This window comes from Ananas comosus, linkage group 20 (genome assembly GCF_001540865.1).
Source record: "Ananas comosus cultivar F153 linkage group 20, ASM154086v1, whole genome shotgun sequence".
In the NCBI taxonomy this organism is placed as follows: Eukaryota; Viridiplantae; Streptophyta; class Magnoliopsida; order Poales; family Bromeliaceae; genus Ananas; species Ananas comosus.
Window position 1 is genome coordinate 1,681,218 of NC_033640.1, and position 17,622 is coordinate 1,698,839.

Genomic DNA, 17,622 nt, shown 5'->3' on the forward strand with positions numbered 1-17,622 from the left:
AGTAATTTTTTATTTTTGGTTGGATTGAGCTTTATATTTAGGCATTAGTAGATTTTTTTAAAAAGTTTTGGTATAAATGGGACACTTATACAAAAGTGTTCCAAACATGTGTCCCTATAATTTTATTCTGCTGTAGTGTGTACTTTGCTCTCAAATAAAGAAATGTGATTAGGCTGGGTATAGATGATGTGGTGTAAGTGTTGCTATATAGACTTTCTCCAATTCGACAAGCCGGTCCAGTTTGATTCTGGTAATACTAATTTTATTCACTAAATTTAGATTTCAAATATAATTAACTAAATTTATAATTCACCATATATTATTAGTAAAAGCTTCCAAAGATGGGTGTGAGACTCTCACTTATATAAAGTTTTCAAATAAAAGTAGTAAAATTCGTATTTTAATTCTCTGCCTAATACCGACCGTCCCTAACGCAAGTGACAAAAGATTTGGTAATTGATACTGAAGGTCCCAAGTTCGAATTCTAGTTGATTCACATTTCCAACTAAGTTTATTTCTAAATGAAATAAACGAAGGTAATACAAGTGTATTATTTATTCAAATATCGATTGCTGTAAAAGTTTTTAACACATTAGCTTATAAAAAATTTGTTTTTTGAAATGAAGTGTGAAAATTTTATTTATACATCCCGTGCACAAAATTGTATCCTTCTCTTTGATATGGGTAAAAATATACAGATACCCTCAATTATTAATTTTTTTTGAATTGAGACTCACTCAAATTCTAATTTCTTTTTAAATTTAAATTTTTTATACTTAGCCAAATTAAAATTGATCAAAGATAATTTAAATTATTAAATCTGATGAAATTACTAATGAATTATAATTTAACTTGATTTTTATATTATGTAGAGAGATGGAAGTTGGTGAGGATGGAGAGATGGGGAAGCATGGGTAGAGAGGTATGGGTAGGTTCACAATTCATATGTTTATAAATTTATAAATAAATAAATAAATTTTAATTTAAATTTGAGTTGGATTCATGAATCTAACTATAAATTCAAGCTTTAATTTCAATTTTGGAATCAAATTAACTTTTTTTAATTTTTGGTATACACAAAAAAATTGTATGTTTTGAAATACATATTTTTATAACTAAATTTAAAACAAACTCACAAACAAATCGAATTTATTAATAAATAAATTAAAAAATAGAAATTTTAAATTCAAACTTCAGATTCAGAATTCATTTTAAGCTGAAATTTATATTTAAATAAAATTTAACCGGCAAATGCGATGCGACGCGCATTGCACGTGTACTCTATATATATATATATATATTACAAAATTTTCTACTATTTAAAATTCAGGCCAATCCAAATATAAAGAGATCTGTAGTTTATAAATTTCAATTATTAGATTAAGATTCTATTTTTTTTTAGTTTCTTTCAATTTTGTGTCCATGTGTAGGGCTCACAATGTTATTTACTGTTTATGAGCCGTTCATCTCAGTAATAAATAAACCGAACACGACTTGAATTTTTTATGTCAATATTTTATCAAATCAGTTCCTGAATTTTTTACGTCAATAGTTTATCAAATCGGTTCGTGTTCGGCTCATTTAATAAACAAGCAAACACGAACCAGCCCCAGCTTGCTCGTGTTCGGCTCGTTGATGCCCTAATTGGTGTTATATATTCACATGTTTTTAAGGATAAACCCTACCTAACCATTTGTTACTATTTTAGATGATTACAATTTTTTTTTTGTTTAATTTGAGAAGGAAGACATAAAACAATACTCTCTTACCATTCTATCCTGTAACCTCTCTGAAACTACATATCATACTCAATTTATCTTCTCATCCTGGAGTCTCAAACAAAAGAAAACTGCATCAAACCCTAATTACATAGTCCCCAATTACTAATTACATAAGTCCAATATTTAAAAATATCTTATCACTATTATATCACTATTTTTGTCTCAAAATAGATCAGTTTAGATATACATCAAATGAAGGGACACAACATTCTACAATGTACATGTATCATCATTGGTACAATTGAACTCTCTCAACAATAGCTTAATGCGAAACTTAAGATAGCACAACATACAACACACAACATGAATTTGCGGTTTTGATTGCTGCTTCCTTTTGGCGCCATTTTTAGGGTTTTTCCTGCATTCGAACTAGCTGAAGATGGTCGGCTCCTACGTTGCGTTGTTTAACGCTGTTTGGACGTAAAAAACGAATATGATTGCAGATTGATCATAAGAGCCATATTTGTCTTAGGAGTACAGTCTGACGCGCGTGGTTATGGGTGCGCGGCATAAGGGGCATGTCGACAGCGTCGGTCCACATTCCTTGCATGTCTGAAACATAAGAAAAGATTAGTATATAGGAATGCGCGGATTTGACAAGTACTCATTCATGTGTATATATACGTATGTACGTACCAAGTATTTACTTTTGTACATGCTAGTATGCATGTATATGGGCACTTGTAGATGTACCAAATATTTATTATGTATGAGTTTATGAATGTTCGTATATTTGTGTATGTGTATGATGTAAGTGGACTAGACATTTAAAAGCCCTAAAAAATTTAATACTTAGCGTATCCAATTGAATAGATTGAAGATTCAACCTATTCTCACTATCCAAAGCAAATAATCTGCATATAAATAGTAATCATTTAATTTTTTGCTTCCTAGTGCGTATAGAAAGAACTAATTAACCCCTTTGTTGGGGGGTGGATGAAAACAGTTTTGGAAAAGTATTTTCCGTCCGTTTATTTCATAGGAAAAGTAGTTTTTTTAGATTTTTTTTTTCCAAGTTTTATGGAAAATAGTATTTTCGTTTTCCAAATATTTTATCCACAAGACGAAAACTGTGGAAAATGGTGTTTTTCCATAGAAAACTTTTTTTTTTTTTCTGAAAATAGTTTTCCACACTTTTTCGAGGAATCAAAGACCCCCTATGTGAACCATTCACTTGCAAAATTCCTACATAAGTGATAATATTTGACCGTCTATCATTTCGAATATATAGTTAACAAGAGGTGCAAATATGAATAGGACTGTCGGAAAAAGAAAAAGAAAAAAAAAAAAAAAAAGCTTACCAAATGACCACATCCAAACGCCATATCCTTCGGATTCGTCAAACAAACAGGGCAGACCTTGAAATGCCAAAAATAAAATAAAATAAAAAGGAAAAGAGATATAAGGGTAAGGAATAACAAGCTATATGAATTTTGTGAATCAAAAGTGCTTAATTTGAAGGCTAAAAAAAAATGCACCTGCTCTCTTGCAGCATTTGAGCCAGCTGAGTGAGAGCTAGCAGTATCAGGAGGATGCATCACCGCGGCTTTCTGATCAAGTTCAATAATTTCTTTGGGCGGAGGAAGGACCCTTGGATCACCTAGTTTTTCTTTATGCCTCCTATGAGACGAAGATGAAGAGAAATTAGGGTTTTTTTATTAAAAAAATCTGGTCCAAAGTTTCACTACGGTAAAAAGAAAATGCAAGTGGCTAAGCTGCAAAACAGGGAAAAAAAACAGGTTGTTCCGCAAATTTGCTGACCGAAAAATTAAGAATCATAGGGAAAATGAAGGCTTAAGTTTGCAAAGAGGGGGAAAAAAAGGGAGTTTCTTTTGTACATTTGTAAAAATGGAAATTGAAATATATATATATATATATATATATATAGAGAGAGAGAGAGAGAGAGAGAGAGAGAATTATGCTACTATACTATAAATAGTACCAAGCGCTTGGTGCTATCGAGTTTTCGACAGTTGGACGAAAGGATGTGCAGTTAGGATGATAGTGGTCCCCTAGGGTTGAATGGGTGGTTGGTTGAATAGTATAATCTAACGGGTGGAAATGATCAAAGGGTAGATCTAATGGCAGAAAACTTGATAGTACTAAGGGCATGATACTATCGATAGTATAGTAGCCGGACTCTATATATATATATATACAAGTGAATTTCCTTATTGAGAAAAATGGCTTACTACACAAGAAAAAGAAAAATATATGCAAAAATATTTACTCCGGAGGTCGGATGCCTTGTGTGACTCTGAATTGAATGGGGATTTCCATCAGAGCTGCGAGAGCAAATGCAGCTTCCTTCTTCGACATTGGCATGTTTGCCGACATGATATTTGTGAAGTTTACAAACTGGAATAGATAAATAAGTTCTGATCAGACTAAGAAATAAATAACACTCAATAATTCAATGTCGAAGAAGAAAAAGAAAAACATAGAGCGTGTAGATGATTCCCCGTACTAATTACTATCCCCATATTGAACTCTTAACTTCTCATATTTTACAATTCCATCCTTGATCATTAATTAAAAAAAGAGAATCTGACAACGTGCGACCTTTTCCTACAAATGACGATTTTTGTTTCGGGTGTGCTGAAAAGGAAGTACAAGCTATCACTTTGCAGGAAAAAGTAAAAACTAAGATTGTTATTACGGTCAAGGATAATATTGCTGAATATGAGAAAGTTCCGGAGCAAAGGTGAGGACAAAGTCGCAAATGCCACCCTTACATTGTTATACATTTAGTACTTTCCTTGGAGTGTAAATAAAATACATGAATTATTCCCCCACCTAGATAAGTGGAAGCGAATATGTTATGCTGTTATAAATTAATGGCTATACTAAATTTAATACAGTTATCCAAGGTTCGCTCAGCTTGTAAGATATGCTAGTGACTACAAGTGATGAAATTAACCTGAAAGTTATCAAAAGCTCGCTCAGGGATACAATCGTCGAAGTGCTGCATCGCATCCCACGGCCCATCACCCACGCCAACCATAACGATCGAAAGAGGATAATGGCTGAATAATTAATAACGGTTCAGAACAACTCAGCAGAACTTCAATACTAGAAGATAAAACTAATGTAAACATTGACATGTCTGCGCAATACACCGACAGAATTATCTATTAATGTATTGATTTTGATATCATACCTGGCATCAACAATTGCTTCTACAGTAGCCTGTTCTTGTGGGCTTAACTTCCCACGAGGAACATCCGTGTTCCTGGTCACCTACACTTCTTAATGAATAATGAGGTAAATGAGATGCATGTATAAAAAGTCACGCGAATTTATTCTATAATACAAGATATTTGTACCTGCCCATCGGCAATAATGACCAGTACATGGTATTGCCAATTATTTCTTTCAACCACAGAAATTGACGTGCGGATGAGAGGAGCAAAAGACGTTGGGCCTTCACATGAAGAACAAGAAAGGACGAATCACATGTGAGCAATACCTTTAAAGCGTTTTGAAATCCAGGACAACTTTTGAAATGAGTTTTTGAGAATGAATATCAACTTAATGTATTTTCTAATAAATGATAAGTAGGAAATAACTAACCTCAACATAGTTGATGAACCTTTTTTTTTTTTATACTAATTTTCAAATCATATTTCCGAAAAAGAAAAAGGAAACCAAACTTATCACTGAGACAGATTGAAAATTCATAAATAATCACTGTCTATCTGCAATTGATTATCTTTCACTTCAAGTCATCCTTTCGGATCAGTTTAAAAGAAACATGAATTATGAAGATGTTTCAAATTGCACCCTCGAAATATTATGAACGATACAACTTTAGTTTCTTACACAAACACTGCAGTTTCTCCTCACACTTTATTCACTTTTCTTGAACTAAGGCACAGTTTACTATAATATGAGCTAGAATTACATAATAATACAAAAGTTTCCTAATTCCAATTGTACTGGATTCATCAGAGTGTGGATGCCTCCAGCATGCAAACTTGTAGCACTAATTAAGTGAAGATTCTAATCTGCAGTCTTGCTTCAGAATTCAGAAGAAGTAAAGGATATGAAGTTGCTAACCGCATGATGAAGTAAACTTCGATCACTTGAGCCGGTTTGGGAGGAAGGAAGGAAGAGAAGAAGAAGAAGGCAGAGAGAGGAAACACTACTAACCTGAAAGGTTCAGATGTGGAACAATCTGCCGATATCGTGCAAGAGCCTCCTCAAAACCGCGGCAAGGACGGTGATCAGGGAAAAAGCTGAATACAGAATGGCCATGTGTAGATGCTACAAAGTAGAACAAGGAAGAAAATTTATAGACAAATTAAGAGAAACAATTGATGCCACAAAGAAAATTTTTGGCTTCTGCATAAACAGTCAATGTTTTTGTGAATTTTGCAATTTTAGTCCTCTGGGTCAAAATTTCTTTTCATCAACTGGAATGCCCCTATTAAATATACCACATGGGCATTCCAGTCTTTCATTTATGCAAAAATAAAAAAGGTGAATCAAAACTGTGTATTCGGAAAAAAGAGAAAACACCGGACTCTTTTTGCAAGATGGCCATACAGTTTAAAGAACCAGAACAACTACTTACCATCCCCAAAACCAAAGCATGGTATCAGATTATCTTCATCGAAAGGTGATAAAGTACGCCCAATTATAGAAATAGCTTGCTCGTATGGGTTAGGAGTATCACCAATTGCATGGAGAGATCTTCGATTGAAGGAATACCGACCTATAACCAGTTGTCAAAATCCATTCTCTCCACGAGAAAAGCATATGCATCTAAAAACCTCTCAAAACATGCTAGAAAAAAGTATTAAGTACCCTCACATCACCTGTCCATTCATTGCTTTTGGTGAAATCAATACCAAGAATTAAATTTGATGATTCAAGTCCAGATTCCCTCAATGCAGCAATAACCTGAAATAATAAAGTATCTATGAACAATTATGAAGCTTACCTTTCTAAAATCAGATTATCAACATGCAGCATTCAAGGATATTATTGATGCATTGAACTAAAGAGATGTGGAATTGAAAAAGTTTTGCTATGTGCAATTTGTGGGACAGATAGTAGCAAGTTTATTGCAAGAATGACTATTATAGCAGTAGTAAACCATGTTCAACAATTAATGTATCATCCGTTACCCATATTAAGAGAAAATAGATTTTGCTGCACAATTCAATTACCACACATCATTCATTCTGCACATTAGTTCTTCTGAGAAAGCAGGACTTCCTACGTGCTCACCTGATCAACTGAGCTAAAATTATCAGGTATGAATTTCACTCCTTGCATATCATCGGCTTCATGATTTTTGTGGTGCTTGGAACTCGCACCATGAGCATGCCAGTGCTTGTGATGAGATTTTGTACTCTTCATATGATGTGGATTTCTTATGAACCACGAACACGGAGAAAGATTCTGCACATTAGCTACCAAATTTGAACTTGAAGATAATATTTCAGTAAAAAAAAAATTACAGCATTATTTCATGTTTGGCCTAGCTTATGGAGCAGCTTATTTATCCTGAAAAGCAATCACCAACCGTTTGGCAAATAAAAGGTCTGGAGCATTCACTATGCTGGGAAGCTAAAATGAGCTTCAACCTTCAAGAGAAACTCTACTTCGAAGTTTCTACTTTCGTTGCAGCACGAAGCTGTCAGGCAATATTGCAACTCACAACAATAATGGTGTATTTCCCTTTCCCCCTAAGAAAAATTACATCCATGCGCATAAGTTTACTACCTTTCTAGCTTGGGTTCTAAAACTTCTTTACTAAGGCCTAGTTTGGTAATGGGGTGGCTAAAAACATCATTTTTATACTATGGAAGATCCAAAAAAAAAAAAAAAGCCGCTAACAATTTTTCCTTCTCTAATGCTTTAAAATTGTGGTTGCAACCACCACCAGAGACGAATGTAGCCATATGATTCTCCGGTGACGGTTGCAACTGCAATTTTATAGCAGAAAAGAAAGAAAGAAAGATTGAAAGCGCTTTTAAAATTTTGGAATCTTCCATAATATAAAAATTATGCTTTTAGCCATAACATTAGCAAACTAGGTCTAACTCTTAGAAACTAGGCACTTCGCAAGCCAAAGTTGTAGAGCTTTTCGTGATAGGTAGGATCTAATGTAAGCTATGGGCCCTAAAAACATAATTTCCAAGAGAAAGTCTCCTTTTGGTGCCATTACTGTTTTTCTACTTACTTTTAAACACAAAATCAAAAGCTCCAAACTAGAAACTCTGCTTTTGGAGCTCGAAATCTTATTTAAGCTTATCGGTCATATCAAAAGCTTCAAACTTTTCTGTTTGTCAAATTTTCTACTGAAAACGTCTAGAACTGAAAGAAAAACCAAATCTCGTTATACCAATTAATCCAAATTTTAATCTATATCTTCTTCTGCTTAACAACAAATCCCATACCCAAATACTCACATCCCCATTACAAAGCATAAACAAGATCCCCAAAAACCTAGTATCTTATCCATATTCCAAAGCTAACCAGCTAAACTCACCCAAATTTCCTCTCAACTAACAAAACAACCAACTAATTTCCTCTTTTGTGCACATTCCTAGTACAAATTAAGATCAAAACCATAAAAAAAGAAAAAAACAACAATTCAATCAATAAATGGACTCGTTTTTTTCCCCCAATTTGTCGCAGAAACAGATCAAATAGATTACAATAAGCAATGAAATCTAAACCCTAAAAATTTTAGCAGCTGCTGCTGCTGCTGCTGATGAGAGAGAGAGAGAGAGAGAGAGAGAGAGAGAGAGAGATCACCTTTTCTTCTGGGAGTGAATCAGAGATTTGGATACGAATGGCGAAAATTAATGCGCAAATATTGGGAGTATATATATATATATAATAGGGAAAACTTCAAATACCCCCCACGTGATTTCGCACTTTCTCACTTTAGTACCTTATAGTTTAAAGTGTATCAAGTTAGTATCCTGTGGTTTCGCACTTTCTCACTTTAGTACCCTGTGGTTTCAAGTGTATCAACTTAGTACCCTGTGGTTTCTCACTTTAGTACCATTTGGTTTAATATTTCGTTAAATTATATATCTCGAAATGAATAATAAGAAGAGAAAATTGAAACCACAGGGTACTAATTTAATATAAAAATTAAACCACGGAGTATTAATTTGATACTATTCAAATCACAGAATACTAAAGTAAAAATATGCGAAACTACAGAATACTAACTTCATACACTTTAAACTACAGGAAAAACTGCGAAACCACATGGGTATTCGAAGTTTTCCCTTTTTTTTTAATTTAGTTGTGTGATCCGCGCGGCGGCGGCGTAGGGACCGGGGAAATGGGCGCAGATTCCGAAAATATATCTATGGAAGTAGTAAATTAGTACGACGGAGGTTACGTGGAGCATAATGATTGGCTCTGTTGTGAAGGAGGCGCGAGTTTGCGTTACACAGGAACGCATTACAACGCGCCACGTGCGTGCAGTACGTGGATGCCGTATATTGTACAGTACGGCTTGCAGGATATCCCTTTTCCCTGAGCATCGTGGAAACGTACGGAATTTATGCAAATTTTAAATATTTTAAAATTTACTATCCAACCTTTCAAAATTTCTTCTTTTAATTTATTTAATTTGATTTCGTCAATAATATTTATATTTTAAATTTTAAATACGTCGTATATCTTCACATATTTATTAAAATAAATAATTAATTTAAATTTTAAAAAATTAGGTGCTGATTTAGAAATGTCCAAATTCTAAGTTTTGTACATTTGTAAAGTTTGTATTTTTTTATTTTTTATTTTTCCTCTGAAGATTCTCGTTTAAGTAACTCTCATGTGATCTTTTTCGCGTGGAAATCAAAAATAAAAATAAAAATAAAGACCTGTTCAAAAACTCACTACTACACGCTAATGTAGAAATATTATACGTGCTTTTTCCAAATTTAATTTTTTTTTGGGTCATAAGTACATTCAAAGATATGGAAAATTTGCAAATACACCTACAAATTATCACATATTTAACTAAATAATCGAACTTCAAAGGAAATACGTCAGGTTATTTAAGTAATTTGATCACTTGGCTAATATTAATGAATTTAAATTGTTAAAATATAAAACTAGGTGGTTTTGAAAGTTCAGGCGGTTATCTGCAAATAGTCAAAATTTGGGTGGTAGTGGTGCAATTTTCCACACTCAAAAACAATACACTATGCACTGGATAATATATGAGAAAACCTTATACTGCATAAATTTAATTCAAATATATGTTGATGAAAAACATAATCACAAAGTTTAATTTCTAAAAAAGAAAATGTAGCCTCACTATACAGGTTTTAAAATAAAAATAAAAATAAAAATAAAAAATCAAGTAACCAATGAACTTCATGTGTTGCCCCTGCATAAATATAAACAAAAATACTAAAAATTAAACGGAGTAACTAATCTCTAGGGAATCCGAATAGAGCGAGAAGTAGGGAAATGATACTCCCGTCGATCAATCCCCGTAGAATTCGTTGCTTTTGTGGCGTGTATGGTGGATACCTCGCACGGGCTTCTCCACCAAAACCCCGGGATAAAACCGCTTTCTTGTGGCTGAATGCGTCGAAAGAGAACTTGCCGTGGTAAGAGCCGGTCCCGCTCTCTCCGACTCCGCCAAATGGCAAATACGGGTTGGATAGCTGGAGAATAAGCGAAAAATAGTTCAATATTTTGAAAATGGTGAGAACATGACCAGTATAACAAGTACTAAAATATAAGCATGTCAATTAAAGTTGTTTGAAAAAAAAAACGCGAGAAGGAGAAGCTTCATTTAAGAGTTTCAATATTTGAGAACCAAAGGCTCATTTCAGTTCAAAACTTTTGTTTGCTATATATCTAGCCGCTGCTTCTCAAAGTAGAGAAGTTGAACTGAAAGCAAGATCAAACAAGCACTTCGGCCTAGATTGGGAATGTATTTCCAAAAGAAATTGCTGTCATGCCTTAGAGCTCCATGAAACCAAATTAGAGCTTCATTTCTCCAATTACTACAAAATTCTGAAAAGCATGGGTGAAACCGCCATGGTGGAGATTCCACCACTATTATGTAGAGCATTTGAAGGAGAAAAAATTCTAACGCGCATTTGGAGTCTTTTGGCGTTCTAAAGCATCAAAGCGACCGAACATAAAAAAACACATGCCAAACTAGGCTATAGTAACTTGGGCTTAAGCATTTTGAAGTTAATAATACATGAGAGAGAGAGAGAGAGAGAGAGAGAACTTACATGCAAGGCAATGTCATTTATAAGCATACCCCCAGAAGATATATTTTTCACAAACTCCTCTTCCAGTTTCTTGTTCTTGGTAAAGAGATATGCTGCGAGAGGCTTTGTTTTCGACTTGATGATATTAAAACTATCCTCAACTTCATCAACCTAAGAAAATTAACATTAAAGAAATGAAAATCAAGATTGCACAAATGCTTTTCTAAATTTTCAAAACAATTTTCAGTTTTACATGCATTTGCACCCTGATTAGAATAATGAGGCTAACACATTTCCTTTTTCAATCACATTTAACATATGATTAGTTATTTTATGAACAAAAGAGGAGGTTTTTATTTATAAAATAAGATAAAGTGTAAGAGAGCTTCTCACAGTAACAATTGGAAGCAAGGGACCAAATATCTCATCCTTCAGAATGGGCGAATCATTTGGAACATTTAATAACAGCGTAGGAGCTATTTTCCTGCAATAAAATGCGAACAAAATTAGTGATTCGATATTTACGAGCGATGCGGCAGTTAAATTAACAGTCCATGAACTAATAATGCTTACAGGCCCTTCTCATCTCGCTGGCCTCCATATACAATCTTGTCGGAGATTCCTTCGTCATCCAATAAACTTGTCAATCGGTTAAAATGATTGAAGTTCACAATCCGAGACAAGTCTTTCGACGCTAATGGATCTTTCCCGTAAAACTTCTCCAAAGTTGTTTTCAAAGCATCCACCTGTTAAAAGTTATAATCTGTAAATGAATACAAGGACTACACGATTGTAACATTTAGTTATTTGTTTTGTATAGATATTCACATGTATATATTACCGCAAAATCTGAATTTGAATGTTTACATATGTGCCCTTGTAACTTTTAAATAAAGGATTTTTTTTTAGCGGCGTAAAAGCAGAATTTCGAATTCATATGATTGTCCCTACCAGCTGTGGGGCAAATGATTTTGTGGTTACGATATAATCCGGAGCAATGCAAGCTTGTCCATTGTTGCATCCCCACTTGCCCACCACAATTCTTTTAGCAGCAACCTTGAAAAATAAAATAAAATTACAAAAATAGAAAAGAAATTAGTTCAAAGCGAATTATTACTACTACAATAATAAGAAAGTTCATAAATAGAAAACAGTGATTACGTCGAGATCAATATTTGAATCCACGACGACAGGAGATTTCCCTCCTAGCTCCAAAACTACGGGGGTTAAGTGCTTTGCAGCTGCGGCCATCACAATCCGAGCTACTTTCCCGTTACCTGCAAAGTCCAAACTCTCAGAGTTGTTGACTATAAAAGAAGACTATTTGTTGTGAAGCTAATATGATTATATCAGGATAGGGCCATATTAAATATCTTTAAAAGTGCACATTCTTCAACTCAATGGGCATTACTCAAGAGGCTCAATATTTGAATCTTCAAGATAAATATATCGCCTAACTTCTCAAAGTGAACAATCGCCGATCTTCTATTGTTGAATTAATGTTAGAATGTTGAGAGCGTTATAACCTACATTTTCTAAACTACGTACTATTATATCTTTCTAAAACTTGAGGTACAGGTAACAAGAGAAAAACCTGTATAGAATATCTTATCCCACTCTTGCTCCAAGAGAGCAGTGGTTTCAGGAACCGCCCCCTCTACAACTTTTATACATGAGTTATCAACATATTCGGGTAAAATTTTTGCAAATAAGGATGATGTAGCTGGCGCGAGTTCTGATGGCTTCAGAACAACAGCGTTACCAGCAGCAACAGCTCCAACGATTGGGTCGATAGATAACACTGCGAAGAACAAAAGGAGAGTCATTTCTCGAGTATCTTCAATGGAATAAGTAGAATTCAGATACAATGTAATTAATCATGAAGAATGAGAAATGATTTAACGATTGCTTCCTACTGTCCTAAAGCATTCATCTTATCAAGGTCTTTGATCAGATATATGAACATTGAACCGTTCGCAAACTTCCATTATTAAAGAAATGTAAATTGCGGTCCATAGCAAATCTAAATTACATATCAGTGAAGAGAGGGAGTTCATATCTAAGGCTAGTACTCTGTTTTTGCCCATGCCACCTAGACGCTTTTTCCTCTATTGAATCTGAGGATGAATGAGTAAACTCCCCACAATTTATTTCTCCATATGAAAGATGGTATTATAGTATATCGCCTCCAAACTACTAACTGAATTCAAGAATATCACTCGAGTCTATAAAGATAGATAAACATGCCAAAAAGAAAATCATGTACAGAACTTGTGAAATAGATAACTCAAAGAAGGATTTTGTATGGAACTACCAAGTGTCTCAAATCAGAGAAAAGCTTTCCCAAGTTGTTTCACTCAGGACTGCAAATCTTTCAGTTCTAGGTTCAAACATCTCCATCTAGGTAAACGATGACAATGTTAGGTTGACAAATAAGCGAAAGATTTTGCAAAATGCACAGCTTGTCAAAAGAAAGCTGCATATCCAGATGATGGTAAAACTGTCTTCTGAAATCAGAGAACAGGCATGATTATTACATTTTTTATATCCAAACTAAAAGGGAGAAAAAGGGGAAAAGACAATTTCAACATAATAGTGAATCAGCTTTTTTTTCTCTTGAAATTTCAATAATAAAACACCAATCGCAAACCATTTGCTTTGCAGAGTATATTGAAGTATTTTGATGTGAGTAGAAGCACTGGCATGAGATAAATTAGATTGTAAATCTTACAGAAGGGATAGTTCCATGCTGAAATAACCAGAACCACCCCAAGTGGCTCCGACACAATTTCTGCCGTTGATGGATAGGTTGTTATAGAGCTTTTCACCTGCAAAAATAATAATGCTTTTGCTGTTAATAATGTTATCAAAGGATTTATGTTCAAACCAAGCAAATAACTGCTGCTACTTCCTATCCCAATTTACAAGAGCGGTTTCGTCCTGTACCTTTTCTGGTTTCACCCAATTTTTGAGTTCTTTTAAAGCAAACATACAGGAAGACTTTGCCATTGAAACCTGCATCATGAACAGTTTATCATGAGATATTGGAAAACTCAGTTTGCAACAAAAAGATGTAAAAAAATACATGAAGAACGGATGCGAGGAAAATACAAAATGCATAACTGATTTGTCAAGAAATTTCAATATTAAAGATGAAAGGAAACAGAATAAGCAATGTCTGTCATCAAAATGGTGGTTCAAAGAGATCCAATCCAGGTTAATTAACTTGGTCATTATGACCAGGAAAGAGTTCCAAGCCATGCTATCATTATGATTGCTGGAATAAAGTTTTGAAAAAAGAAAGAAAAATATATATATGCTCAAATGATTACCACACTGTTCCATGCGATAGTTTTAATTGCTTCCCAATATATAACAGAATTAATTTCAATCCTCCCTAATCCAAATACAAGAATACACATCTTTAGAGAATTTTGTTTCAGTTCAAACAAAAAATATCCCTACTCAATTTATTGATTTATAACACAACCTAAGCTCAAAGAAATAAAAGAAAGACCAAGATGAGAGGAAACCTTTATGGATAAAAACCTCCGTAATTCAAAACTTCGAACTAATACCAAATACTACATTGCTCCACTAAGAATATTAAAGGGTAAATTACACTAGTCCTTGAACGTCCAGCCAAGTTTCATTTTGGTCCTCGAAATATCAATTTTTGAGGCTAGTGGTCACTAAATTCTCAAAACTATTTCACTTTAGTCCTAATGTCCTATACATCTATTCACCATGGATTTACTGACTATTTTTTCATCGCATATTGAACGTTGCTATTCATTAAGTTGCAATTTTCTTTTTAATATAAAAAATTAGATCTTTAATTGAAAGTATCAGATGGATGAAGAAGCAATGAATTCATGGTGTATGAACAAGCCGATGAACTAGGTGCAAGCGATAGTTTTTAATCTAAGATAAGGACTAAAATGAAATACTTTTGAAGGTTTAGGGACTAAATTGAAACCTTACTAAAAGTTGATTGTCTCAAAAATCAAAATCAAAAGTTTGAGGACCAAAATGAAACTTGCCTCAAAGTTCGGGGCCTATCAGTGCAAAGTACTGAACATTAAATCTACCCCTCTATAGAACAGACTCAATTTCATCCCTCAACAAACAAAATATAAAATTGATAGAAGAACCTCTATACTCAAATCCCTCCACAATTAGCATTATCAAATGGATAACAAACCAAAAGAAGATCAATGAATGCCTCCATAAATGCAAATGAAAGAATCAATAACTTGGTCACACAGTTAAAAAACTCTGTTTTGAATTTGAAATAGATGCCCCAACTTCTTACTCCCGAACTCCCTCCATAATAAGCAGCATAAGCAAATTCATAACAAATTATAGAACACCCTTGTTTATACAACATCATTTAAACGAAGTGCACACAGAATCACCCTGTATTTTACAGTAAAAAAAAAAAGCACAAAAGCAAATTCTAGAGATCACCTAAATGAAGTTTAAAAATGTTCTGTTTTGAATCTAAAATGATACCACAACCTCTTTACTCCTTAATTCTCTCCAGGTGAACAACATAATCAAATGTATAACAAACTAAAACAAGATCTACAAATCCCTCCATACACCCAAACATAAAAGAATGTAAAAGGTTTTCTTTTGAACTCAAAATCGACATCAAAACCCCCCTACTCCTGAATCCTAACATATAATAGCATAAAAAAAAATTATAACAAACCAAAACAAGATCTACAAATCCCTCCATAAACCCAAACAAAGTTACACCTCCACAGGAATCAAATAGTTTCTTTTGAATTCAAATATATACCACAACTTCCTTATTCCCTAAACCCCCTCGATATAAGTAGCACAAGCAAATGTACAACAAACCAAAACAAGATAAACAAAACCCCTCCATAAACCCCCACAATTTTTTTTAAAAAATAAATAAATAAATCTCACCTTTACACAGAATTCAAAAAGTTTTCTGTTCGATTTGAAATCGATACCACAATCTCTCTACTCCCCAAAACCCTACATTACACAAAAACCCAAAATCGTAACAATCCGAATCAACTGGAAACAGGAAATCACAAAAGAGCAAAGAGAAAGAGATCGAGAGAGAGAGAGAGCTCATCAACCTCGTGGAGATAGGACTCGATCTCGGGCTTGGCGAGGTCGTCGCGGAGCGCCGTCGTGATCTCCCCCTCCCTCTCCGCGATCATTCTCGCGATCGCCCTAATCTGCGCCTCCCTCCACTCGTACGCCCTCGTCCTCCCCGATTCGAAGCCCCGCCTCACCTCCTCCACCACCGCCGCCACCTCCGCCGCCATTGGTGTCGTTGCACGCTCCAAGCTCTCTCTCTCTCTCTCTCTCTCTCGGACCTCGGTAATGGCGACGTAGACGATGAGAGCGCGAGAGCGAACGAGGGTTTGGTTTTAAAATTTTTTTCTTTTTTTTCTCCGAGGAGGAGTGGGGAGAGTTGAGAGGGCTTATATAGAGGAGCGAACTCTTGCTTTAATATTCGTGCTCTAATCTTAACAAACTATATATACGGTATCTTATCTATTTTATTATATTATTAATAATTATTATTATAATAACTTATAATTATAATATATATATTTATTTATTTATTTATTTATTTATTTATTTATTTGTTTAATTTTTTATATAGTTATATTTTATTTTTCTCCTATTTTAAAAATAATCTAACCATTCTACATATAAAACAATAAAATCTCTAAAAATGCTTTCCAATTACATACAATCTACATTTAACCAAGTATTTATAGCTCTATACTGTATTTATAATTACATCCAATCACACTACCGTTTAAGTGAAATATATAGACTCTAATTTAAGTTGTGATTTGGATTTCTAATAATATTAAACTATGTTTATTTTAATTTATTTTTAAAGAATACCCTTCACTTTCTAAGCTACTCACACCCACTCTTTTAGGAATGTTTGGTTTGAAAATACTCAAAATTTGTGGCCTTTTTATTGTATGCATCTAGAGTCTTTGTCTTTATTATCTTTGGACAACCTAACACTAATTTATATATTGAGATACTTGTAGTAACTAACTAGGTTAAGACTAATTGATGCCTTACTTGTATCTATTAAATCAATGTTGAGATTGCAGAGCGAGAGTGTTATTCGTGACGAAAAAATACGATAAAAAAATATTTTGATAAAAATATATATAATTTATCTGAATTATGAATTATTTTGAACTGTGGGTGAAATTTATGGTCGGGCCAGCCCCAGGTCGTCCGACCTTTTTTTTTATCCCTAGATTCAACCAAATTAACTTACGGAAAAGTTTTTTTTTTTTTTTTTGGTTCAGTGAAACTCCGACAACGATGAATGAACAAATGACATCTGGCAGTACAAAAATCTCGATTTCAATAGCCTATTTGTTTCACTGAAGGTGAAATTCAGATTGAACTAGACTTTTGGGTGATATAATACCAAATATTTCGGGAGCGAGTCGGCGTGGGCACGGGTGCTCGCGTAGGTTGGGCCCAGACTCCCAGTGTGGGTGGGGGCCAGCGGGGGAAGAGGGGAGGAGAGTTTTTTTTTCCTCTCTCTTCAATTTTTCCCTCTCTTCATGTATGGAGAAGAAGATTTATAATTTTTT

The 17,622-nt window shown here is 34.1% G+C and overlaps 2 protein-coding genes across 2 annotated transcripts; both read right to left on the bottom strand.

Moving 5' to 3' along the window:
* Nucleotides 1,881–8,608, bottom strand: LOC109725911 (E3 ubiquitin-protein ligase RGLG3). The gene is made up of 12 exons (XM_020255313.1): nt 8,553–8,608; nt 7,017–7,190; nt 6,602–6,686; nt 6,358–6,498; nt 5,934–6,047; nt 5,108–5,205; nt 4,942–5,021; nt 4,702–4,807; nt 4,012–4,139; nt 3,260–3,401; nt 3,083–3,139; nt 1,881–2,333 (listed from the first exon to the last, which is right to left on the bottom strand). The coding sequence occupies exons 2-12, from the start codon at nt 7,146–7,148 to the stop codon at nt 2,250–2,252; spliced, it is 1,167 nt and encodes a 388-aa protein (XP_020110902.1). The 5' UTR covers nt 7,149–7,190; nt 8,553–8,608; the 3' UTR covers nt 1,881–2,249.
* On the bottom strand, nt 10,004–16,428 carry LOC109725465 (aldehyde dehydrogenase family 3 member H1-like). The gene is made up of 10 exons (XM_020254661.1): nt 16,117–16,428; nt 13,943–14,011; nt 13,728–13,824; nt 12,591–12,797; nt 12,158–12,273; nt 11,948–12,052; nt 11,570–11,742; nt 11,390–11,480; nt 11,018–11,167; nt 10,004–10,435 (listed from the first exon to the last, which is right to left on the bottom strand). The coding sequence occupies exons 1-10, from the start codon at nt 16,306–16,308 to the stop codon at nt 10,196–10,198; spliced, it is 1,440 nt and encodes a 479-aa protein (XP_020110250.1). The 5' UTR covers nt 16,309–16,428; the 3' UTR covers nt 10,004–10,195.

Excerpts from the sequence above, each read along its gene's own strand:
- LOC109725911 (XM_020255313.1), bottom strand. The coding sequence starts at position 7,148 with ATGAAGAGTACAAAATCTCATCACAAGCACTGGCATGCTCATGGTGCG. Across the intron at positions 3,140-3,259 it reads CAAATGCTGCAAGAGAGCAG|GTCTGCCCTGTTTGTTTGAC; the intron begins GTGCATTTTTTT and ends TGGCATTTCAAG. Across the intron at positions 2,334-3,082 it reads CGTTTGGATGTGGTCATTTG|ACATGCAAGGAATGTGGACC; the intron begins GTAAGCTTTTTT and ends CTTATGTTTCAG.
- LOC109725465 (XM_020254661.1), bottom strand. The coding sequence starts at position 16,308 with ATGGCGGCGGAGGTGGCGGCGGTGGTGGAGGAGGTGAGGCGGGGCTTC. Across the intron at positions 13,825-13,942 it reads ATTGGGTGAAACCAGAAAAG|GTGAAAAGCTCTATAACAAC; the intron begins GTACAGGACGAA and ends TTATTTTTGCAG. Across the intron at positions 12,053-12,157 it reads ATTCAAATATTGATCTCGAC|GTTGCTGCTAAAAGAATTGT; the intron begins GTAATCACTGTT and ends TTATTTTTCAAG.